This window comes from Vulpes vulpes, chromosome 14 (genome assembly GCF_048418805.1).
Source record: "Vulpes vulpes isolate BD-2025 chromosome 14, VulVul3, whole genome shotgun sequence".
Lineage (NCBI taxonomy): Eukaryota > Metazoa > Chordata > Mammalia > Carnivora > Canidae > Vulpes > Vulpes vulpes.
The window spans coordinates 17,412,147-17,433,386 of NC_132793.1; the positions used below are offsets into that span (position 1 = coordinate 17,412,147).

The 21,240-nt window shown below is 43.7% G+C and overlaps 1 protein-coding gene across 23 annotated transcripts in view; it reads left to right on the forward strand.

Annotated features, from left to right (window-relative positions):
- PTPRT (protein tyrosine phosphatase receptor type T) overlaps window positions 1-21,240 on the forward strand; it is a 1,025,198-nt gene that overhangs the window by 739,909 nt on the left and 264,049 nt on the right. For all 23 annotated transcript variants that reach the window (XM_072735832.1, XM_072735811.1, XM_072735820.1 and 20 more), the window contains exon 11: window positions 998-1,100. In XM_072735832.1, the coding sequence (XP_072591933.1) occupies window positions 998-1,100 (103 nt within the window). The remainder of the gene's footprint in view (window positions 1-997; window positions 1,101-21,240) is intronic.

Here is a 21,240-nt window from a genome sequence, read left to right on the forward strand (position 1 = left end):
GGAAGGAAGGAAGGAAGGAAGGAAGGAAGGAAGGAAGGAAAGAAGGACGGACTAGTACAAAGCCACGGAGGCCTGAGATTTCACCCATCCCCGGCAGGGCCCCTCCACCACTAGGCAACATCAACACAGAATTATCTCAGATCCCATTTTACAATTTACATTTTTTTGAGAATACCTATGCAATTCTGGCCTGCATACATACATATTTTACATAAATACCCACAGTGATTTTTGCAGCTTAATGTTTTCACTTATCTTTATACCATAAGCGTTTTCCATGTTGGTACATTGCTTTCATGATAATGTTCCGTCAAGTGGATGGACGTAATTTAATTAAACATTTCCCTGTGGTTGGATATATTTGGTGCTTCCGTGTTTTTATAACATAACGCTTCAATAAACATGTTGCAGAATAAAGTTTAATTCCTTGGTTTGGATTATGACTTTAGGATTAAATTCCAGAAATTGAAATAGTGAATTATAAGAGATATGAGTTTTAATAGCTCTAAATACAAGTGGCTAGATCTCCTTCCCAAGGGATTAGATTTCATCTACTCCTATCAGTTGGGGATGAGAGGAGGGAGGGTCTTATGAAAAAAAAAAGAAAGGAAAGATAAGAGGAACTAGTTCATCACCACTGTAATTTGCATTTCAAATGTGTTTAACAAGGTCAGACTCTGCTTTCCCTCTTTGTTAAGTACTTAGACTTCCTGAATTTATCTGTTTATTTGATGTGGAACTTTTTGACTCCTGAGGGTTGCTGGCCACCTCATTGCTGTCTTTTCCCATACTCTTGTCTGGAAGGGACCCACAGGCAGGTTGGAAGGAGAGGATGCTCTGCTGAAAGCCTGGGATGCCGTGTGACTCTCACCCAACCCTTTCCCACATGTCCTCCTTCTGGTCATACTGGGTATCTTTTGGGATGGCAGCAAGGGAAGGTGGTGAGCTGGGTTTGGGACCTGTGCTGAATGCCCTCCTCTCTCTGCTGTCTGTCCAGCTCCATCGATGCCAGAATATGACACAGACACCCCCCTGAATGAAACAGACACGACCATCACGGTGATGCTGAAACCTGCTCAGTCACGAGGAGCCCCTGTCAGGTGAGGAGGGTGCTTCTCTTGGACTTTGCGGCTTTCCTTCTCTGCACCATGCAGTGCTCATGAGCAAGACTGGCCAGAAGTGAGCTTCTGGAAGACAAGGGTCAGCAGACCCAAACTCATTTCAGGGTGGCGGTGGCAACTGAGCCAAGAGCCTCTCCCCCAACAATGAGGAGTTAGGACTGGTTCAGAGGGAATATGCTAATGGGCATGTGAGGAGGGCTGGGAGAGAACTTTCTGGAATACACCTATAATTAGTTTGTTTAGTGAAGTTGGAGGCCTGGAAACAGGATCTCCTGGCAAGATCACCCTTCCATGTCTGACTGCCATTAACAGAGAGATGAACAGACTCACTGAATTCTACAAACAGCCCTACTCAGAGATAATGGGAGTGGGGCAGAACCTCTGGGATGGTCCAGTTTAAGGCCTTAGGGTGCTAGAGAGCCTTAGGAGGACTTGCAGAGTCACACTGCTGACTACCACAAGAGGCTATTGGAGTTCAGGAGCATGTTTACAGCCCAGGCAGTAAAAGCAGCTCAGTAGCTAAACTGACCCAGTACAAGTCCATGGGGTCATGGCTGCCAAGAAGGGGGCATCACTTCTAAACAATAACACTAAGCACCATAGCTGCAGCTTTCAGATTGGCTCAGTTCAGGGGCGCCTGGGGGGCTCAGTTGATTGAGCATCTGATGTTTGATCTCAGCTAAAGTCTTGATCCCAAGGTCATGAGCCCAAGCCCCACTCTGGGCTCCAGGCAGAGCCCACTTAAAAATTTGGCTCAGCTCAGTTCAACGAGCGTGCATTGAGTATGTTATAGGCCAGGTATGGGTGGTTCACAAGGGATCAAAATGATTCATGTATTCATTCATTCCTTCAACAAACGTTTTATTGGGCACTCACTTAGGGCCAGGCACTGTTTAGCAGCTTGGGAGACAGTAGTAGTAAACTAGCTGTGAATAAGTCGTCTTCTAAGCAAAGAACATTAAACTTGAGTTGGGAAGCAAGAAACGTGGAAACATAATCACAATACGGTGCATGCTTATGGAGATATACATAGGCCGTTATGAGAGCTGAGGGAAGACGTTCCCAGCTGACCTTCTCAGGTGACACCCAGCTATATCTTAAATTTTATATAAGATTTTGCCAAAGTATTAAGAGGGGGTCCAGCATGACCAAGACATGAAGGAGAGAAGCAGCCTGATTTCATGGGGAGCTCCTGGTTAGGAGTAGTTCATCTAAGACACTGGATTTTGCTTTAGCATAAACATCAAGGCAGGAGTGGTGGGGTGACAATGGGGGCCATATTTGAGAAGCTCCAGCTTGTTTGCAGGGCCATGGGGAGCCACTGTGGAGCCATATGCAATGTCACTTCTATGATACTGGAGACTAGGAGACCAGCCAGATGGAGGCTATGGATATGGTCTAGTTACCAGTTTTCCAACCTAGGTCCAGCTCTTCCTAGAAACTGTAGGAGACAGGATCAACTGCCAACAATTTGGAAGTTGCCATGTATTCTAAAGATTTCAAACAGTGTTCTACTCTGAGTCAGGCCTTGCAGCAGGTTTGTGTAGTGTTTGTGGAGCATCTGACGAAAAGGTACTCCTTTGCCTTACATTCACAAAGGTTATTCCAGAACAGTCTTCCAGAGCAGATAGATGGTGGCATCTATCATATGACTGACTGCTTTTCTTCCTGTTACTCTCATGCAACATTGTCCTTTGCTTATCTCTGATACACGGATTTCATTCTCTGTATATATTCTGTAAGTGATTATCCTCATTTTCACGTGGATGAAATCACGTTAGGATGCCGAGGCTCAAAAAAAAAAAAAAAAAAAAAAAAAAAAAAAAAAAAAAAAGGATGCCGAGGCTCAGAAATGCCCCAGAGCACGCAGAAGTTAAGTAGGAAAGCTGAACTTGAGTGCAGGTCTTCTGGTTGCCAAATCATGTGCTTCATTTAGGTCACAATGCCTCTCTCCCTTTCTCAGCTTTTAACCTCTCATACAGCAGCATTGGTCACTATTTTAAAATCTTAGATAGCTTCTCAGATGATAAAAGTCTAGCCCAGAAAAAAGGAACATCTTTCTCACCATTGCACAGGCCAGATCTGACCGAAGGCCTGTGACCTTTATATTGGAGACCCACATGTCCCGTTTCATTACCACAAGCCTGCAGATCAGCATGGGGACCTCATCAACTGGCCTCCACTGTGAGGCTCCCGGCAGGTGCAGATTCAGTCTGGCTTGCTGCTGACTGCTGGCTGCTGTGTGGGGTGATAGAGGATGTGACTTTGGTGATAGCAAACCTGGATTCAGATCCTGCTATAACACTGCCATGTGACTTTGGGCAAGATACTTAATCTACCTGGCCCTCAGTTTTCCTATCTAGAAAGCACAGGTGGTAACTGTTTCACAGAGGTGGAATAAAATATGGAAGTGCCCAAAGCGAGCCAGACCTTCAAGAGTTAGTTCCTTCCTTAGCTTTGGTTCTTCTCCGTGACACTTAGGAGGTTCTCTGCAAAACAGTTTTTGAAAATCTACCCTCACTATAGGGTTACAGTGTTGCTCACTGCGTGTTCAAATTTCCACAGCTTTTCGAGGCCCTAATTCCATAGTTGGGAAGGAAGGGTTTTTAACTTAGGAGCCCCTGACTTCATTCCAGCACAAAATTTCAGAAAAAAACTTCTTATAAGAAAAAAATTGTACTGAGAAATAAGTAATCTTGGTCTTGTCCAGTGGCAGGATAAAGTTAGTTTTCCTACAGAGTATTCAGGGTCCCATGCTCAAGATGAATCAGATTATATAATATCTGTGAACCTCTGAAAACTCATCAAGCCCAGCTGAACACAGATGGGAGTAATTATCATCATGTTTTATTGGGCAACTGTTATGTTCCAAGAATTTAACCTTGACTAACCTATTAGCATTATTATAGACCTGTTTAGAAATGAGAAAACTAAAGTTCATGGTCACAGACCCAGTAAGTGAGGTGCTGGGGCTTACATCCAGGCCTGTCCAAATCCAGAGACCAGCAGAGGGTTCCTGTGAGCAGCCCAAACCAATGTCCCTGGGGAAGCTTTTCCAGCTCCCCCAAAGAGAGGCCCCTTACACTTTCCCTCTGAGCCCGCATGCTCTTGATTTGCACATCTGTTTTATAAGCTCATTACATCCTAAGACCACAATCAGGAGGTGGAAGTGGAAATGCCCCCAGTAGCAGTGAGAACTGACAGTGAGCATGGAGCAAGAACACAGAGCGAGTCTACAAAACAGGCACAGGGACTCTGTAAATAGGGAGGTGTACCTGCTGTATCCCCTGCAGCCCCTCACAGCCATGGATGTTCATTAGTTGTCCTGGTTCAACTAAAAATGTACCATTAGGTTCTGTGTCTTCAAATTAAAAGAGGCTACTAGTTTCCATATAATGAGTAAGCCTTTGCTACATGGCTGCCCCCATATGTAAACTCTCTGTATCCTCACAACATTGCAGTAATAGTCTCCCCATTTTTCAGGTATGGAAACTGAGATAAATAGAAGCCAAGTAAGTTGACCCAGGCCATGAAACAAGCAAGTGGTGCAGGCATGATTTAAACTCAGTTCAGCTGACCCTAAGCCAGCACTTATTTCACACTACCTCCCAAGGAGAAAGTTGTGCGTGACATATTTTAGTGACATTTCCACTGGAAAAAAATTAAATGTCACCGCTCAAAGGGGCAATGCTTGGTGTCTAGAAATGTCTGGCTGCTTTTCTTCCTAAGGCTCTGGATCACTGAGAGTGGGTACACGCTCAGTTTCTGGAATTATTTTCAGACCGTTGCTTCGGCATTTGCCAAGAAGGGAGGGAGGCTAACCAGTGCCAGCCTACATGCCTTCCAGGTCAATGGCAATGACAGCAGTGGCAATATCAAAGAAGATTTCAGTTACTTTAACCCTCTTTCACCTTGAACTCTAGGCACTAGGATGCCCATCGAGGAGGCAGTTGACCAGTAGGTCATTCAACATATATTTATTGAGCTCTTGCTATGTCCCTGGAACTGACCTAAGCAATGAAGATAGAGCAAGAAACAAGGTAGATGCACACCTGTCCTCTTGAGGCTTACTGTCCAGTAAGTGTGCATGTGAATGGGGAGGGACATGGGGCATGGAGCAGCTAAACAGACACAGTGCTGAAACTGGCAAAAGGAGATAATATGAAGCCTGTGGGGACAGTGTATTGATGGAGAGAACTGGACTGGCCAGAGAGATGGGCAATCAGGCCAGTGAGGGGTCCCACAGGTTGGGGAAACAGGGGTGTTGAGACGATAGTGAAGACTCTCTAACCATAGCACACAACGAGCTCACTGGATGGATTGGATCACGGATACCTGGAATCATATTGTCTGGTTGATAGCTCCTTTAATTCTGTTGTATCATGTGACCTTCACTTACCCAGTGAGTCAGATGGGTGGGAAGTACCATAGTGGGGAGCTGAAGTCTAAGATGCTAGGTGATTGGCCCCAGAGCATGGGGCTGGCTCTCCATAGAAGCCCGTTTAAGGACCCCGCTTCCTGCTTCTGAGTTCATTGCTCCCTTAGGAGGTTCTGTGTTCCCTCTGCCCAAGAATGTCAAGTAACCTTTCACTGGGGGGCTGTTGTACAGTGAGCATCCATTAACTAGGGAATTCGGTGCAAGCAGGATGACTTCATGGGTGGGGGTGGGGTGCTCCGGCACAGGACTGTAGAGACCTAGCCTGTAACCTGTGTGCCCAGCACATCTCAGAGCAAGGCAGCCTGCTCTCCAGCGGCCTCACCCCTGAGTGTTGGCTGCAGGCCCCACCCCTGCAGCTTTCTCTGTCTTTCTGTGTTCCAGCCCCAGTGGTGCAGCTAGACCCCAGCCCCTGCTCTGCAGCTTGCTGTCCCTGGGAAGCCCCAGGGGCCTGACTCCACCTGGTAGGACTGAGCTTGCCAGGAGGCAAGGGGGAGAAGGGCTGATTGCTCCCGCACCCCCATCCCTCCATCCAAACCACCTCGGAAGCGTGGCCTATTTTTCTAATACTCCGCAATGGAGATTTATTGCTTTTGCATTGCTTTCCCCAGGCCTTCAAAGATTTATTGGTTTTTAAGTGTCAGAATCCCAGAATTGCTTAAAAGATCAATCAAATAGTGACTAGAATCTAATATTCAGCTCCAACTCGAACTCGCCAAACCTTCTTCCCCCACGCCCCACCTGTCACACTGATGTATCTGTGGTAACCTTCATAAGAAAGTAACTTGGCCATGAATTTATCACCCATAATGCAGTTGCTGAAGCAGAGCCCCAGATTCTGTAGCAAACCCTCCCCCCAGATCCACCGCTGGCTTCTTTGGGGGGTCCTTCTGTCCCCCTGCTCTCCTTCCTTCTCCCACCAGTCCCAGGGACCTGTCTGCCTCGCTCCAGAATCAGCTTTGGAATTAGCTCTTTCCTCTGCCCCTCTGCCCTGCGTCCCCCACACTCCCAACCTGCTACGGTGGCCTTGCTGGTTGGCCCACCATCAGTGGCTCTTCCTCTAGTCCATCCCCCGCTGACCTGCTGGAGTGGTCCTTAACATTCTTAGGTGGATCGCTGGCTTTCTACCACGTGAGGTTCAAGCTTCTTAGTGTGGGACTCGGGGCCCAACAGAATCTGGCTGTGACCTCCGTTTCTGGTTTTATCCCCTCACTCTGCCCCCGTTTACTGATGTCTACTCAACAGGGCCTGGGGGATTTCCCTCATCGTTCTTTCTTTGTGACATGTACCTGCCGGTCTATCTTCTCTGGTTCTGTTTCTTGCCCGTTCCTCGCTAGACTGTGAGCTCCGGCAAACCTGAGACTTGACACTGATGGATCCCCTTTCCCTGGGACAGTGGCTGGTACTTAGTAGGTACTAAGAAATACAGATAAGTAAGTGACTCAGCACATCTGCTTTGCACACCTGGTAAATCTCAGGTACGGGGACTGGAGATGCACTTCACAGATCCTGCCTTCTGGTGCCTCCCAATTGGTAAGAGCACTGCCCAAAGCCTCCTGTAGCAATGGAAGTGTGTCATGTGTCTGTGCTGTCCAGTCATCACCACCAACCACCTGTGGCTGTTGAGCACTTGAAATAGGACCAGTATGACTGTTTTTTTTTTTAATTTTTAATTTTTTAAAAAATTAATCTGAAGATCTTTCAAGGCTAATGGCTACCATTTTGGATAATGTAGTTCTATCAGGAAGATAATCAGAGAAAGAAAGAAAAAAAAAGGCTCAGTCAGAGGTTTCTCTGAGAGGTCAGTACAGAGGCATCCATCAGAAGCCTGATGGGCTCATATGCAAAGAGGACTTCTCGGAGGCAGCATTGCCTGATCTGAGGCCTGCCAGCTGAGGGGAGTTTGCCTAGTGAAGGAGGGAGAAGCAGCACACATGGGAGCCGAAGCAGAGGAGGTACAAGCTGTGTTCCCATGGCGGCGGGAACCGCGGTGCACTTGGGCAGAGAGGAGGGGAAGGCAGAGGAACAGGTCATGTCGGGGCCAGATAAGGAATCTTCACAGTGGGTCTGGACTTTGTCCTGATAGGTGTGGGGAACATGTGGCAGGCACTACCTGGCTCCTTGTTCTCCGCTAAGCAGTCAAGCCCTTGCCTGGTCATTCTCTGTATGGAGCAAATCATGCTATCCCTGTCCAGTTCCAACCTGCTACATCTGGGCCGTTCCCCACTCTGCAGCAGGCTGCATTGGCTCCTCTTGGGGTTCCCATTCTGCCCTGACCACTCCCCCATCAGGGACTTGTAGTGTCCATCTCTATCAGTCTGTGACCTCCTGGGCTTCTCCTACCATAGCTCCCTTCCCAGTTGACTACACTGGTACAGCAAAGGCTTCTGGAATCAGATCCAGCTTTACCCAGTTGGTTCACTGGGTGACCTTGGACCAGTCACTTCGTTTCTCTGGCCTTAGAGCTGCTTGTTGGGAAAATGGGAATATGCATACACAGATTGTTTAGAAGGTCAAATAAGGTACAGTGTGTAAAAGTACAACTGGTAGTTATTCAACTTGCTCCTGGGGTTGGCCCAGCTGTTGAGACAGAACAGCTCCCTGCCCACATAGCCATGAGAAAGGTGGTTCTCTGAGCCCTGCTGTAAGCTGATCCCTGTTCATCATTTTCTGCTCAGCCACCATGGAAGATACATGTGCAGCATGCTGGCAAGGGTGTGACACATTAGGGCATGCGCGATCATCTCCAAGAGTGTCACAAAATCTTCAAAACAATATCCCTTCAAAACAGATTCTCAGACTTTGGCACATTTCAGAAACTCTAAATCAAGCAGACAGGGCTAGGGCATCTCAGTTGCCTAGAGGCCAGCAAATCGAGGTCAAAGGGCAGTGCTTTGGGGACTTGGGGGAGAGGCTACTGTATGTTGTGAAATGGAAGGAGAGCAGATCCAAAGCATCCTCAGGAAGGGGCCTAGGGACCCACGTGAGCTCCTGTGAGACCTTATAAATATGGGGGGACTGACTGGGTACCTGAAATCCAAACCAAGCAGGAGAGGTGAGACCCAGCTCAGGAGATGAGTCAGGTTTATCCATTCACAGTTCGTCAATTAAGTCAGTAAATACCTAATTTGAATTTGAGCAAACAGCCACGTGCCAGACATTGTGCTAAGGCACTAGAGATCCAGAAATGAGCAAACAGGCCCGTGGGCAGACATGCTAATGGCAGAGAGAGCTCCATACAAATGGTGCCACAGACTCTAACTGACAACACAGGCTGTCACAGTTGCCGCTGATTGTTGATTGGGTCGTTGCCACTTTACCACCCCACCTCTGATTTCAGCTGCGGTGGAGCTGGCTGGTTCCAGGCAGAATTATGGGACCCCCTCCTCAATGCTAGCTGAAATCCCTTTTTTCCTCTTTGCTTCAGAGCTTTCTCCAAAGCCCCAAGGACCTCAGAGGGTGTGAGCAGAGATACAGCTCAGAAACACACAAGATGTCATGCCCGGCCTCCTGCCCTCTGGATGGGCCATGCTGAGGGCATGCCACGTGGTTCCTCACACACCTCCATTAGGATTGAGCCCTGGTTGTCCACAATGGGCACCAGTTTGACAATGTACATCTTTGTGTTTTTTTCTTCCTTTTCTGTTTCACCGTTTCACCTAAGAGGGGATCAGACTTAGCTGGAGAGTCAGGAGATGAGGTTAGAAAAACAAAAAGGAGGCCAGGAGGACAGCAGTGGGCAGAAAGTGCAAGGGCAGGTTGCACCTAATGAGGCTGGATGGGAAACGGCCAGAAGATGTTGCTATCCAGATAAGAAGGGATGGCCATCCAAGGCCGAGCTGTGGCGATGGAGAGGGGCCTTGAACAGGGAAAATGGGCAGCAGCTTTGTTGAAGACTTCTCTAAGGAGCAGGCAGGTGGTGAGATAAGGAAAAAAAACGTCCTGGTGACTCCCAGGTTCTGGCTTATTAGTGAGTTGGAGGATGGTGCCATTCTCTCAGCCAAGGAAAACTGAGGCCAGGAAGAGTCTGCAAGGACACATTATCCAGGAGAGACCAGCAGTGGTGAATGTGGCCTGGTTACCTAGTGGGAGTTTAGGAATCAGCTGGGAGGGAATAGGGCTGGGATTTGATATGTGGTCTAGGCGAGTGCTGGGAACCTCTGAGGACCTCCTCCAGAGTCAGCTAGGATTTATGACCCACATTCGTGGGACGTTTCAGGCCTAGTATACGGTGGGGCAGCTCCAGCTTGGAGGGCCCAGGAGTGTGACAGGCTGAGTACATGGAGACCGAGGGATATGGCTCGTGGCCTATAACATCCACTGCAAGTTCTCTTTACTCCCTGATGAGAAACCCCGAGCCCTTTGCATTTGACAGGTGCAAGTAGTTAAGACTATGACTTTGAAATGTGACTAGCTACAGTACAAATTGGAGATCCAGTCAAATTCTAAAGAAAGAAGACACTTCATTGGAAAGAAAAGGAAAAATTGCCAGATTTCTTCCAGTATTCATTTAATAACTGTGGAGCCCAGATGAGGAGCACACGCTATAATCACAGAAGGCTTTTGCTGGTCCCTTGGAGCTGCGATGAGCAAAATTGTCATCATTACCATCTGATTCTGATATGAACACATGATGGTATCCAATTAGGAAGGAGAACTGAAAACTTTCGGGGATTTATTAGCATAGGACAGCCTGAATGGTTCCTGAATCCCTGTCCACATTGGGAGAGATGGGACGCGGCAATTATACTTGGATAGCCGTTCTCGAAACATCATTTATTTTACCTAGTTCCTCAGCTCCCTGGGCCTCCTTTGCTGGGTCCTGAAGATGAAGAGTGCTATGTGTTCCACTTTGGTGGAGGGATGGGCAAGAGGCTCTCCCACATAGACCACAAGAAGATTTAGCTCTGAAAGTAATACCATTTGTTGCCAAGTCTATCCGCATGCCAGGATTTCATCACACCAGACTAGGGAAGATGAGGAGCCAGATACAAAAAGAAACAACCAGAAATAAGACATAGTGGGATAAATACTACTGCAGAGTTCTTCCCAATGGGGCTGTCCCATACTCTAAATATGGTGACTAAGGGCACATGTAACTGATTAAAGGGACATGTCAACACCAGTGAAACTACCCAAAGAAACAGGGTCCATATGGTGAGTATGGCACAAAGCCACAATCGGAAAGACCACACAAGAAAACCAAAGGGAGGAAGGGTGGGCCCCCAGTAACACAGGTGGCTTCCCATTCATTTCAGCTCACCCTAATTGTGTTGCAGGCTTCCCTTTATTGGCCCCTAAACAACCCACCTTACCAAGAATTGGTTCTGGTGTTGATGGATTCTGGATTTCATTCCTGAGGCTCAAACCAAGCAGGAGAAACAGGTGTTTCAGAAAGAATATTTTAAATGGAGCAGGAGGAGCAGTTGCTGGAACATGAAGAATGAAAGAGTGTTCTATTTTGGACCGTCTGCCATCTGGAGAGATGGGAACAGACTGTCAGTGGCATGAGGGAAAAGAGAGTGTGGTTGTCATGTTCACCTCCTACCACAGGGACTATTTAAATTCCAGAAGGCTGGAGGGCTAGAGAGGCAGGAGAGCAGGGGGTTTTAGATTTGAGAACCATTAACATTCAAGTGGTATTTGAAGCTTGGGAGGAGCAGATGACCTTATCCAGGAAGGGAGTATCTATGAGAAGAGATGAAGAACAAGACGGGTCTGTGAAGCTCCATCAAGGAGCCACGCAGGAGATGGAGAAGGGCTGGCCAAAGATGTAGAAGAAAAACCAGGGCAGAATTAAAGCATGAAAGCCGAAGGAAGAATGGTTTTTTAAATAAGAGATGGTTGGAATTTTGTGGTTCAGTTTTCTCTGAGAGCTCCCAGTGGCTCTGAGAGTAGAAAGGAAGAAAGACACGTACCTTAATCCAGGGCAGTGGGAAAAGGAAGATGATGATGTCAGCAGAACTGCTTAAAAATGGGCCATATGGTCCAGACTTGATTTTAAGAAGTCCATGGAGGTCAAAGTGCAGATAACAGAGATTTTGAGGGCCAGGTGACCCCCAGGATGTTGAGGAATCTGCACAGAAAATACAAGGCCAAGAGAAGCTGGACAGATAGGAAGTGGCTTTCAGAGTAGAAGATGAGGTTTTAGTAACAGAGCCCTGTTCCGTTGGGATAACATGGCTCCAGGTGTCACTGTGTTGGCAGTAGTAGTGGATGGATGGTAATGGATTCAAGGTGAGGATCACTGAAGCCAAGTATTTCAAGGACCAAAGAGGCCAAACTAAGGATGGGCAGGCTGTCTGAGTAGACGTAATTCTTATAATGCGAATCCTCCTGTTCCTGGGGAAGTGGTGAAACCCTTTGCAAGAGCAGCAGTGATTCTGCAAGGTGCCTTCTCCTGGGTTTCACTTCTGCTCCAGCTTTTTTTTTTTCTACTGACTTCCATTTCTCACCATGTTCTGGGCCCCGTGACAGTTTGCATCACTGCTTTGTCTCAGATCTTGCACAGCTGATAACGGATGGTTCCCAGTGTCTCTGTCTGCAGCCGCCCAAAGGTCAGACTTTCAAGTCAGCCTCCATCAAGTGCATTTCTATAGCCTGATCTATTGATGTTCTTCTGAGCTAGTGCATGGATCTGTGCCATGTTAGAATCCAAGGAGGTTTGCTCTCATCCAAAAAGCATTCTGCACAATGCTTGTTCCAGCTGCCTGCAGCTGCTCAAAGAGTTGCCCCCTCTCAGTGGCAGTGAGAGAGGTAATTTTGAGCATCCTGGCTTTTTGGCAGGACAAGAACAACTTAAAGGTGGAAGAAATTCCACCACAAGGTGGAAGAAATTTGTATTTACACCTTTCACAATGCAATCCACCCTTTTCTTGACTGGCTACAACTACTTGCAGTTTGCTGTTTCACTGGTGCATTTCTCCTTGGGTGCAGGCTCACTGAGCAATTTCTCAAGATCATACATGTATAAAATAAGTATTCATATCCAGGGCAGGGGTAGCAGCTCCAGTAATGCAAGAAGGAGGGCAAGGGCAAGACTTTAGACCTACACTATCCAATACAGAAGCCATGGCTAACAGAGGGCTATTTAAATTTAAATTAGTCAGAATGAAATTAAATTCGAACTTCAGTCCATTAATTATCCAGTCCACATTTCAAGTACAGTGGCCACACGTGGCAAGTGGCTACCATATTAAACAGTATTCCAATCATCACAGAGAATTTTATTTTACTGCCTTGCTCTAGACCCTCAGAGGGCTGCTAGAGAAAGGTCAAGGCCCATGTATGGTTTCAAAGGGACTATTAATGTAAGCATTTCAAAGGGACTATTAATGGGGGCTTAGACACAGGCATAAAATCTAAGTATCAAAAACCAGAGTGGAACTTATGACTGGGCTGACTTGCTACTGAGACCCTGACCTACTGAACTAGGCTTCCCAAACCCCACTGCATCAACCTTGCTGGAGGTAGCATCTGGGAAATGATTTAACCTTCAGGGTTATCAATCCCAGTGGCTATTAGAATCACCTAGGGAGCTAGTAAATATGTAGATTTTTCACATCCCCAGGGACAACCTGAGAATGAATCTGTATTTGTACCAGCTCCCAGATGGTGATCATGTGGGTCTTGAACCACAACTTAAATACCAACTGGGGGCAGCTTACAGGTAGACTCCTATACGGAGAAAGGAACCTGTACAGGGAACCAAGTATTCTCTTCTGTGGTGTCGATGCTTGCTTGTTCTCACGACGTGGGGAAGCAATTGTTTTGCATTTTACTATGGAGTTGTCCCTGTTGGCTTTACGGGTTTTGAAACTTGCATCTCTTTTGGTGTACGTTTCAGTGTGAAGAGAATCAATTTTAGCTCATAAGAGCCGAACTAGGACCTCTGCCAGCTTACCGTTCTAAGTAAGGTCCATATGGGGGCCAAAAACACACCCCTGTTTTCCTACGATGAGGACAATGATTGGCATGTGAAATAATTCATGTTGTGTTGTTACATGCTGATAGCACATCTGAATATATCACTCCGACACAGCCATGGGGCCTTAGGTAGAAGATGGATGTTTGGTGAGACGGAGTGTCAGGATCTGAACAAATCTGTATTCTTTTGTGGAAGGCTAGAGCAGCCTGGGAGAAACAAATCCATTTCCAACTTTCACTCTATAAAAAGTTCCATATTTTCTTAGATCAGACAAAATATATTGAGTGCCAAAATGCTGCAGCAATATGGGCGCGTCACTCAGCTGGGTTGGAATCTGTATGCATTGTCCCCCCGGGCCAGTTTTGATTATGTTCTTTTTCCTTTTACTGCACTCAGCAAATCTGAATTTGCTATTGTGGGGAGAGCAGGAAGAGGAAGAAAAAAAAAATGAAGGTTTTTAACCTTCAGAAAGTTCAGAGGTTCAGTCTGAATAAGCACAAAAACTTTTCAGTGTGCCTCTGAATTCCTTGAATTTGCAGAACTGCTCAGAATCCCAAGAGAACTACCTTGCACACAGGATCCGGGCCCTGCTTTGTAGCTAAAAGGCAGAGCAGAAATTATGAGCAAGGAGCAGAATTAGAGAAGTGGGAAGAGGAATCAATGTACAAAAAGGAGCTTGGTCCCACTCCAGGCTAAGTTTTAGCCTATTGTTCACTTTCTTCAATTCCAAGCCATCTGCTTCCCACGGCTCTCTGATAACGTCTCCCCTGCCAGGACACCCTGTTCCTGCTAATTGAAATTGGTTTCCAAGAATAGTTGTCCGAAGCAGTTTCTAGTGGCGGGAATGTTTTGAAAGTCACAATAGGAGTTGAAGCTTGGGGATGCAGATGTCTACACATGAGCCAGATGTTCAAAGGCATCACATGGTCTACAACCGCCTTCACATTTCCGAAGCCAGGAGTTCTCTCATTGGCCTCTGCAACTCAGAAATGACTCCTCTGAAACTGGCATCCTCTCTGCATTAGGGACTTGTAATACTGCAAGTGTGAAGGGAAACAATCCCTTCTATTCAGGTTTAGAGCAATGTGTTTCCCAGGCTTAATTATACCACAGGTATATAAATTACAGAAACATGTTAATGCTCCCATGATTAAAATTATAGAGTGCCTAATTGAAAAAGCATAAACTGAATTGAAGAATTCCTAATTATAGTTTGCTTTGAGGTGTTAATTTCCTCCATAACGAATGCATAATTTCTTGGAACCTAAAAAGGTGGCCTCTTGCATCAGCACGTAGGATGCAGGCAGATGGGATCGGGTTGTCATCTTTCAATGCGGGAAGTTGACAAGGGAGGTTTGGTTCAGTGGGAGAACCTTGGAAGGGAGCTTGGGAAGGAGGCGGAACTGGTAAAGATGCCAAATCAAGGTTCTTCAGGAACCTTGGCATCAGGACTTGGTCATCAGGACAAAGGACAGATGAGGAACCTTTCAAGAACTTTTTCCACCTGCCTTTTTTCTTCTCTCTTCAAAGTCTCCACCTTTATCCCAGTTGGTTTTGGTAATGTTTGTGCCTGCATCCTGGACCAGCAGTACCATCTGGGAGTCTGTTAGAGATGCAGATGTTTGGGCTCTGTCCCCTGACCTACTGAATTGGGAACTTTGGGGGTAGAGCCTAACAATCCGGGTTTTGGCAGGGCCTCCAAGAGATTCCGATGCATGCTAAACTTTGAGAAGCACAGTTCTAAGGAGTGAGTGTCACAGCCTGTGAAAGTCACATCTAGCCAAGCTTGGATAAGCTCCTCCTACTTGAGATGAGAACCCATGACTATTGACTTCTCAAGATCATTTCATCTTATACTCAGAACCTCACACTGAAGCTGGAAGAATTTATTCCGTTCCCTGGGTGAGAAAACGAAGATCCAGAGAAGCCGGTTTGTCCAGCTCATGGCATCTTTGAGAGCCGTGGGTCTTGTGTGTAAGTTTGGAAGGAGACTCAGGTGCACTCTGTCATCCATTTTTTTCATTGTTGTCACCTTGTTTCATCAATACCCTGCTAATAAATGGGTTTTCTGAGCCCTCTGAAGCTAGAAGCTGAACTATTACTGAGAGGGAATCCCAGGTGAATCGTGACTTGGCTAATGCTGAGTCGGACTATAGGACAAGGGAGGGGCTCCTAAGTACCTAGAGTGTTTGCTGTTAATGGCATAGATTGTTACTATGCCTCCTTCCTGAATAGTGATGTGAATGCTAAGCATAAAAGACCAGAGCTCAAAAAGAAACTCTTAGAGTTTTGGAAGAATTTCCCCTTCCATAGTGACCCAAGCAGCTGTAAGCCCCCCGTGAAAGACTTTTTAGGGGCAGAGGAAGCTGATCTCAGATATACCATATCTCTGTCTCCTCTTTTCAGGCATCTTGGTTTTCTCAGGTTTATGTTTCCTAGTCTAAACACATCAGGGCACTTGTGCGTTCTCTCTCTCTCTCTCTCTCTCTCTCTCTCTCTCAATCTGTGTGTGTGTGTGTGTGTGTGTGTGAGAGAGAGAGAGAGGTATAGCTTTTAGTCAGTCAATAACCATCTGAAACAATAAACTTATGTTCTTGGCCTATAGCATTCCACCAAATTTTTACATAATGCTTAGATATTCCCATATGTTTGAAAATTTGGGTCATTGCCAGTTATTTGTTATAAATAGCCCAGAAATAAACACATTTTTTTTTTTTTGGTATTGTATCTTTAAATAGGAAGAATTCCCAGTAGTGGAATCACTGAGATGAATAAAATCGAACTAAAATATATTGAGTGCTTACTCTTATATGCCAGGCACTGACAACCAATTTATATATATTAACCTTTCTCATTCTTTAATTAAAAAGGATCTCAAAGTAACAAGTGCACATAGTTAGGAAATCAGAGCGTCAGAGACCATTTCCTCCTCCACATCTTCAAGCACCACCCCCATGCCCCAAAGGCAACTGCTTTGTAATTCTTTATTTCTTCTGGGAATTGGCATTTTCACTGCACAATGTGCTGTTCTAAAATCATTGATTATAGACATTATTTACTTCCTCTTATTATAGATGAGAGTTTGACTGTTTTAAATCACCCAGTACTTCCCTTCCAACTTCCCAATATAGTTATACCACAATTTTTAGTTAAATAAATACACAATGGCTAATTTTATAATTCTATAAAAGCAGGGCACTTCAGTGCCAAGTGGTTTATACTATTTTTGTTATAGTATTGTATAATTAACTCAAAGCTTACTATGTACTAGATACTATTTTGAGTTCTTTACATATATTAACTCAGTTAATTCTCATCCAAACCCTTTAAGGTAAGAATAGCATGACCCCTATTTTAAGATGTGCAACCTGAAGCACCGAGGCATTAAGTAACTTGGCCAAGTTCACACAGCTAGTATGTTGCTGATCTTAGATTTCAGTGTAACAATCTGTCTTTGCAGTCTGAACTCTGAACCACTGTGCTATACTACCTGTTATTACTCTTCCTTTCTTATAGTTTTTTACATTCATCCTAGAATGTACAATTATTCTATTTTATTCAAGCAATATCTTTATTATGCAAGTCATACATTTTTTTTCTCTCACAGAGCTGTCATTTCAGGTTTATTCTTAAATATTATTTTTTCATTTTTTAAAAAATCTTTTCATTCTAATTTCTGGAAAACTAACCTCTGTGTAGCAGTTGTTTAAAATTTTAGCAGTTACAGGGCACCTGGGGGCTCAGTTGCTTAAGCATATGTTCAGTTCAGATTATGATCCCAGAGTCCTGAGATGGATTCCCAGGTCGGGCTCCCTGCTCATTGGGGAGCCTGCTTTGCCGTCTCCCTCTGCCCCTTTCTCTGTTAGTTCTTTCTCTCATCTCTTTCAAATAAATAAATAAAAATCTTTAAAATTTCAACAATTACATTTTTTTCTTTTAAGAGTTATTTATGGTTCTCTGAATTGATTTTCCTCATATCATCACTTCTTATTGAGAAATGAAGCAATCATTTCTCAAACATTTCTGAGGATATTATTTTGATTAGGGGAGAGAGAAAGAGGCCTTGCTGGCTATGTATTGTCTCCATTTCCTCTGGAGTCATTTTTTGGCATTTGAATTGACTACTTTCCTTTATATTGGTGCGTTTATCACCTAACCAACAAGACTTGTCAATATATGAAAGTAAGGTATTGTAATCATAAAGAGAAATTAGGAAAACAATTCTATTTGTGCTTGCATCAAAAATCATAAAACACCTAGGAATAAACTCAGCCAAGGAGGTGAAAGGTCTGTATACTGAAAATGAGGATGTCGATGTAAGACACTGAAGAAGATACAAAGAAATTTAAAGATATTCCATTCTCGTGGATTGGAAGAATGAATGTGGTTAAAATGTCCATACTACCCAAAACAATCAACAGATTCAGTGCAATCCCTATCAAAATTCCAATAACATTTTTCACAGAAACAAAAGAAAAAAATCCTAAAATTTGTATGGAACCGTAACAGACCCTGAATAGCCAAAGCAATATTGACAAATAAAAGCAAATCTGGAAGCATAATGCTCCCTGATTCTATTTTTTTTTAAGATTTTATTTATTTATTCATGAGAGAGAGAGAGAGGCAGAGACACAGGCAGAGGGAGAAACAGGCTCCACGCAGGGAGCCAAACATTGGACTCAATCCTGGGCTCCAGGGTCACACCCTGGGCTGAAGGCAACACTAATCCACTGAGCCACCTGGGCTGCCCAGTGCTCCCTGATTCTAAAGCATATTACAAAACTATAGTGATCAAAACGGTAAGGTATTGGCATAAGGACAGACACATAGGTCAATGGAACAGAACAGAACAGAGATTCCAGAAATAAACCCATAATTATATGGTCAATTTATGACAAAGGAAGCAAGAATATACAATGGTGGAAAAGGACAGTCTCTTGAATAAATGATGTTGTGAAAACTGGACGGTCATATGCAAACAAATGGTACTACATTGCTATCTTACACTACAAAAATTAACTCAAAATGGACTAAAGACTTGAATTTTAGACCTGAAGCCATAAAATTCCCAGAAGAAAACATAGGTGACAGGCTTCTTAAAATTGGTCTTGATGATGATTTTTTGGACCTGACTAAAAGCAAAGGCAATAAAAGCAAAAATAAACAAGTGGAATTACATCAAACTAAAAAGCTTCTGCATAGCAAAGTAAACCATCAATAAAATGAAAAAGCATGCTATTGGGGAGAAAAATATTTGCAAATAATATATCCAATAAGGGGTTAAATACAAAATGTATAAATAACTCCTACAAATCAGTAGAAAAGATTAAATTGTGAGCAGAAGACCTGAGTAGAAATTGTTCCAAAGAAGACATACAAGTGGCCCACAGGCACAGGAAGAGATGCTCAACATCACTGATCATCAGGGAAATACAAATCAAAACCACAATGAGATACTACCTCACACCTGTTAAAATGGCTATTTTCAAAAAAGACAAGAAAAAAGTATTGGTGAAGAAATAGAGAAATAGAGACTCTTGTGCACTATTGGTGGGAATTTAAATTGATTCAGTCACTTTAGAAAACAGTATGAATATTCTTCCAAAAACTAAAAATAGAACTACCATTGATTTAGCAATTCCACTACTGAGTATTTATCCAAAGAAAACAAAAACACTAATTTAGAATTATACAGGCACCCTGTGTTCACTGTAGCATTATTTACAATAGCCAAGATATGGAAGCAGCCTAAGTTCCTATCAGTAGGTGAAGGGATAAAGAAGTGGTATATGTATGTAAGGGAATAGTACTTGGTCATAAAACAGAATGAAATCTTTGCATATGCATTAAAGATGGACCTTTAGGGAATTATGGTAAGTGAAATAAGTCAGAGAAAGACAAATATTGTATGCTTTCACTTATCTAAAAAACAAAACAAAATTCAGAGATACAGAGAGCAGAACAATGGTTACTCGAGGGGGGGGGGACAAGTGAATAAGGAGGGTAAAGAGGTGCAGACTTCCAATTATAAAAAAAAGTCATAAAGATGTAATGTACAGCTAGATGATTATAGACAATAATATTATAGTGCATACTTGAAAATTACCAAGAGAGTAAATCTTAAAAATTCCCATCACAAGGGAAAAAAATATATAGCTTAGTATAGTGATGGATGGTAACTAGACTTATTGTGGTGATCACTTCACATTATGTACAAATACTGAATCATGTTCTATACCTGAAACGAATATATTATATGTTGATGATACCACAATAAAAAAATAATTCCAACAGCCATGTGTCATCTGTGATAAGACATGCTGTGCACATGGTGTCCTGATGTGTACTCCTCTTAGATGGTGCACAGCTAGGTATCTGTGTCAGGAGACTTTTCTTGTGAATGCATTACTCCAGTGACCGTAGAATTAATTATTCAAATTGGAACACACTGAGAATGAAGGGTGTGAAATAAATAGTGCAAATCCATAAACATAAACCTGGACTCTCATGGGCCAACTGAGAAAAATGATCACCTGTCTATAATCTGCTTGAGATATTGCACTTTCTTGCAGTAACAATACAAAATTAAATGACACATTATTAGTTATATCAATCTATGTTTGCCTTTTGCTTTCTCATTCATAGATTCCAGTAACCATCAGTTTTATTTTTCTATTCTTAATGCCTCTTCCATGTTTTTCTGAAGTGAAAAGGTCCACAATTTAATTATCTTTGGAAATTCAGACATCCCAGAGTATTATAGGATTTGAGGTAAAATCCTGGTAAAAATAAAGAGTAATTGTTTATAATATTTAGGATAATTTATATCTTACAGTGGAACATTTAATTTACACATATTGGGGCCAGTTAATTTTCAGGGTGTTTTTCTGGTTTCTTTCCTTTTTATTTATTTTTTTTTTTTGGTAAGAAAAGTTGGAATGTTTTATTTTGAAAAACTTTTTTTTTTTATTGGAGTTCAGTTTGCCAACATATAGCATAACACCCAGTGCTCATCCCATCAAGTGCCCCCCTCAGTACCCGTCACCCAGTCACCCCCACCCCCCACCCACCTCCCTTTCTACCACCCCTTGTTCGTTTCCCAGAGTTAGGAGTCTCTCATGTTCTGTCTCCCTCTCTGATATTTGAAAAACTTCGGCTGTTAATTATGAAACCCGTCAATTTTTTTTCTTTTCTCAACTTTTAGTGAGAAATAATTGACATATGTCACTATATAAGTTTAAGGTGTACAGCATCGTGGTTTGGTTTACATCTATTGTGAAATGATCACCACTATAGGTTCAGCAAATACCTATATTCTCAAAGATATAATAAAAAGATTTTCCTTGTGATGAAAATTCTTAGGTTCTACCCTCTTTACAACTTCCCTATATGTCGTCACATACAGTGTTAGCTGTAGTCATCATGTTGTCCATTACATCCTGGTAGGTTTGTACCTTTTGACCACCTTTCTCCAATACACCCTCCTCCCTACCCCCCTCACCTCTGGTAACCACATCTTATCTCTTTTTCTATGAGTTTGGTATCTGTTTTTATTAAATTCCACATATAAGTGAGATCATATAGTATTTGTCTTTCTCTGACTTATTGCATTGAACATAATGCCTCCAAGGTACATCCATATTCACAAATGGTAGGATTTCCTCTTTTGATGGCTGGTAACATTCCACTGTATGTATAGACCACAATTTCTTTATCCATTTACCCATTGATGGCCACTTAGGTTGTTTCCATGTCTT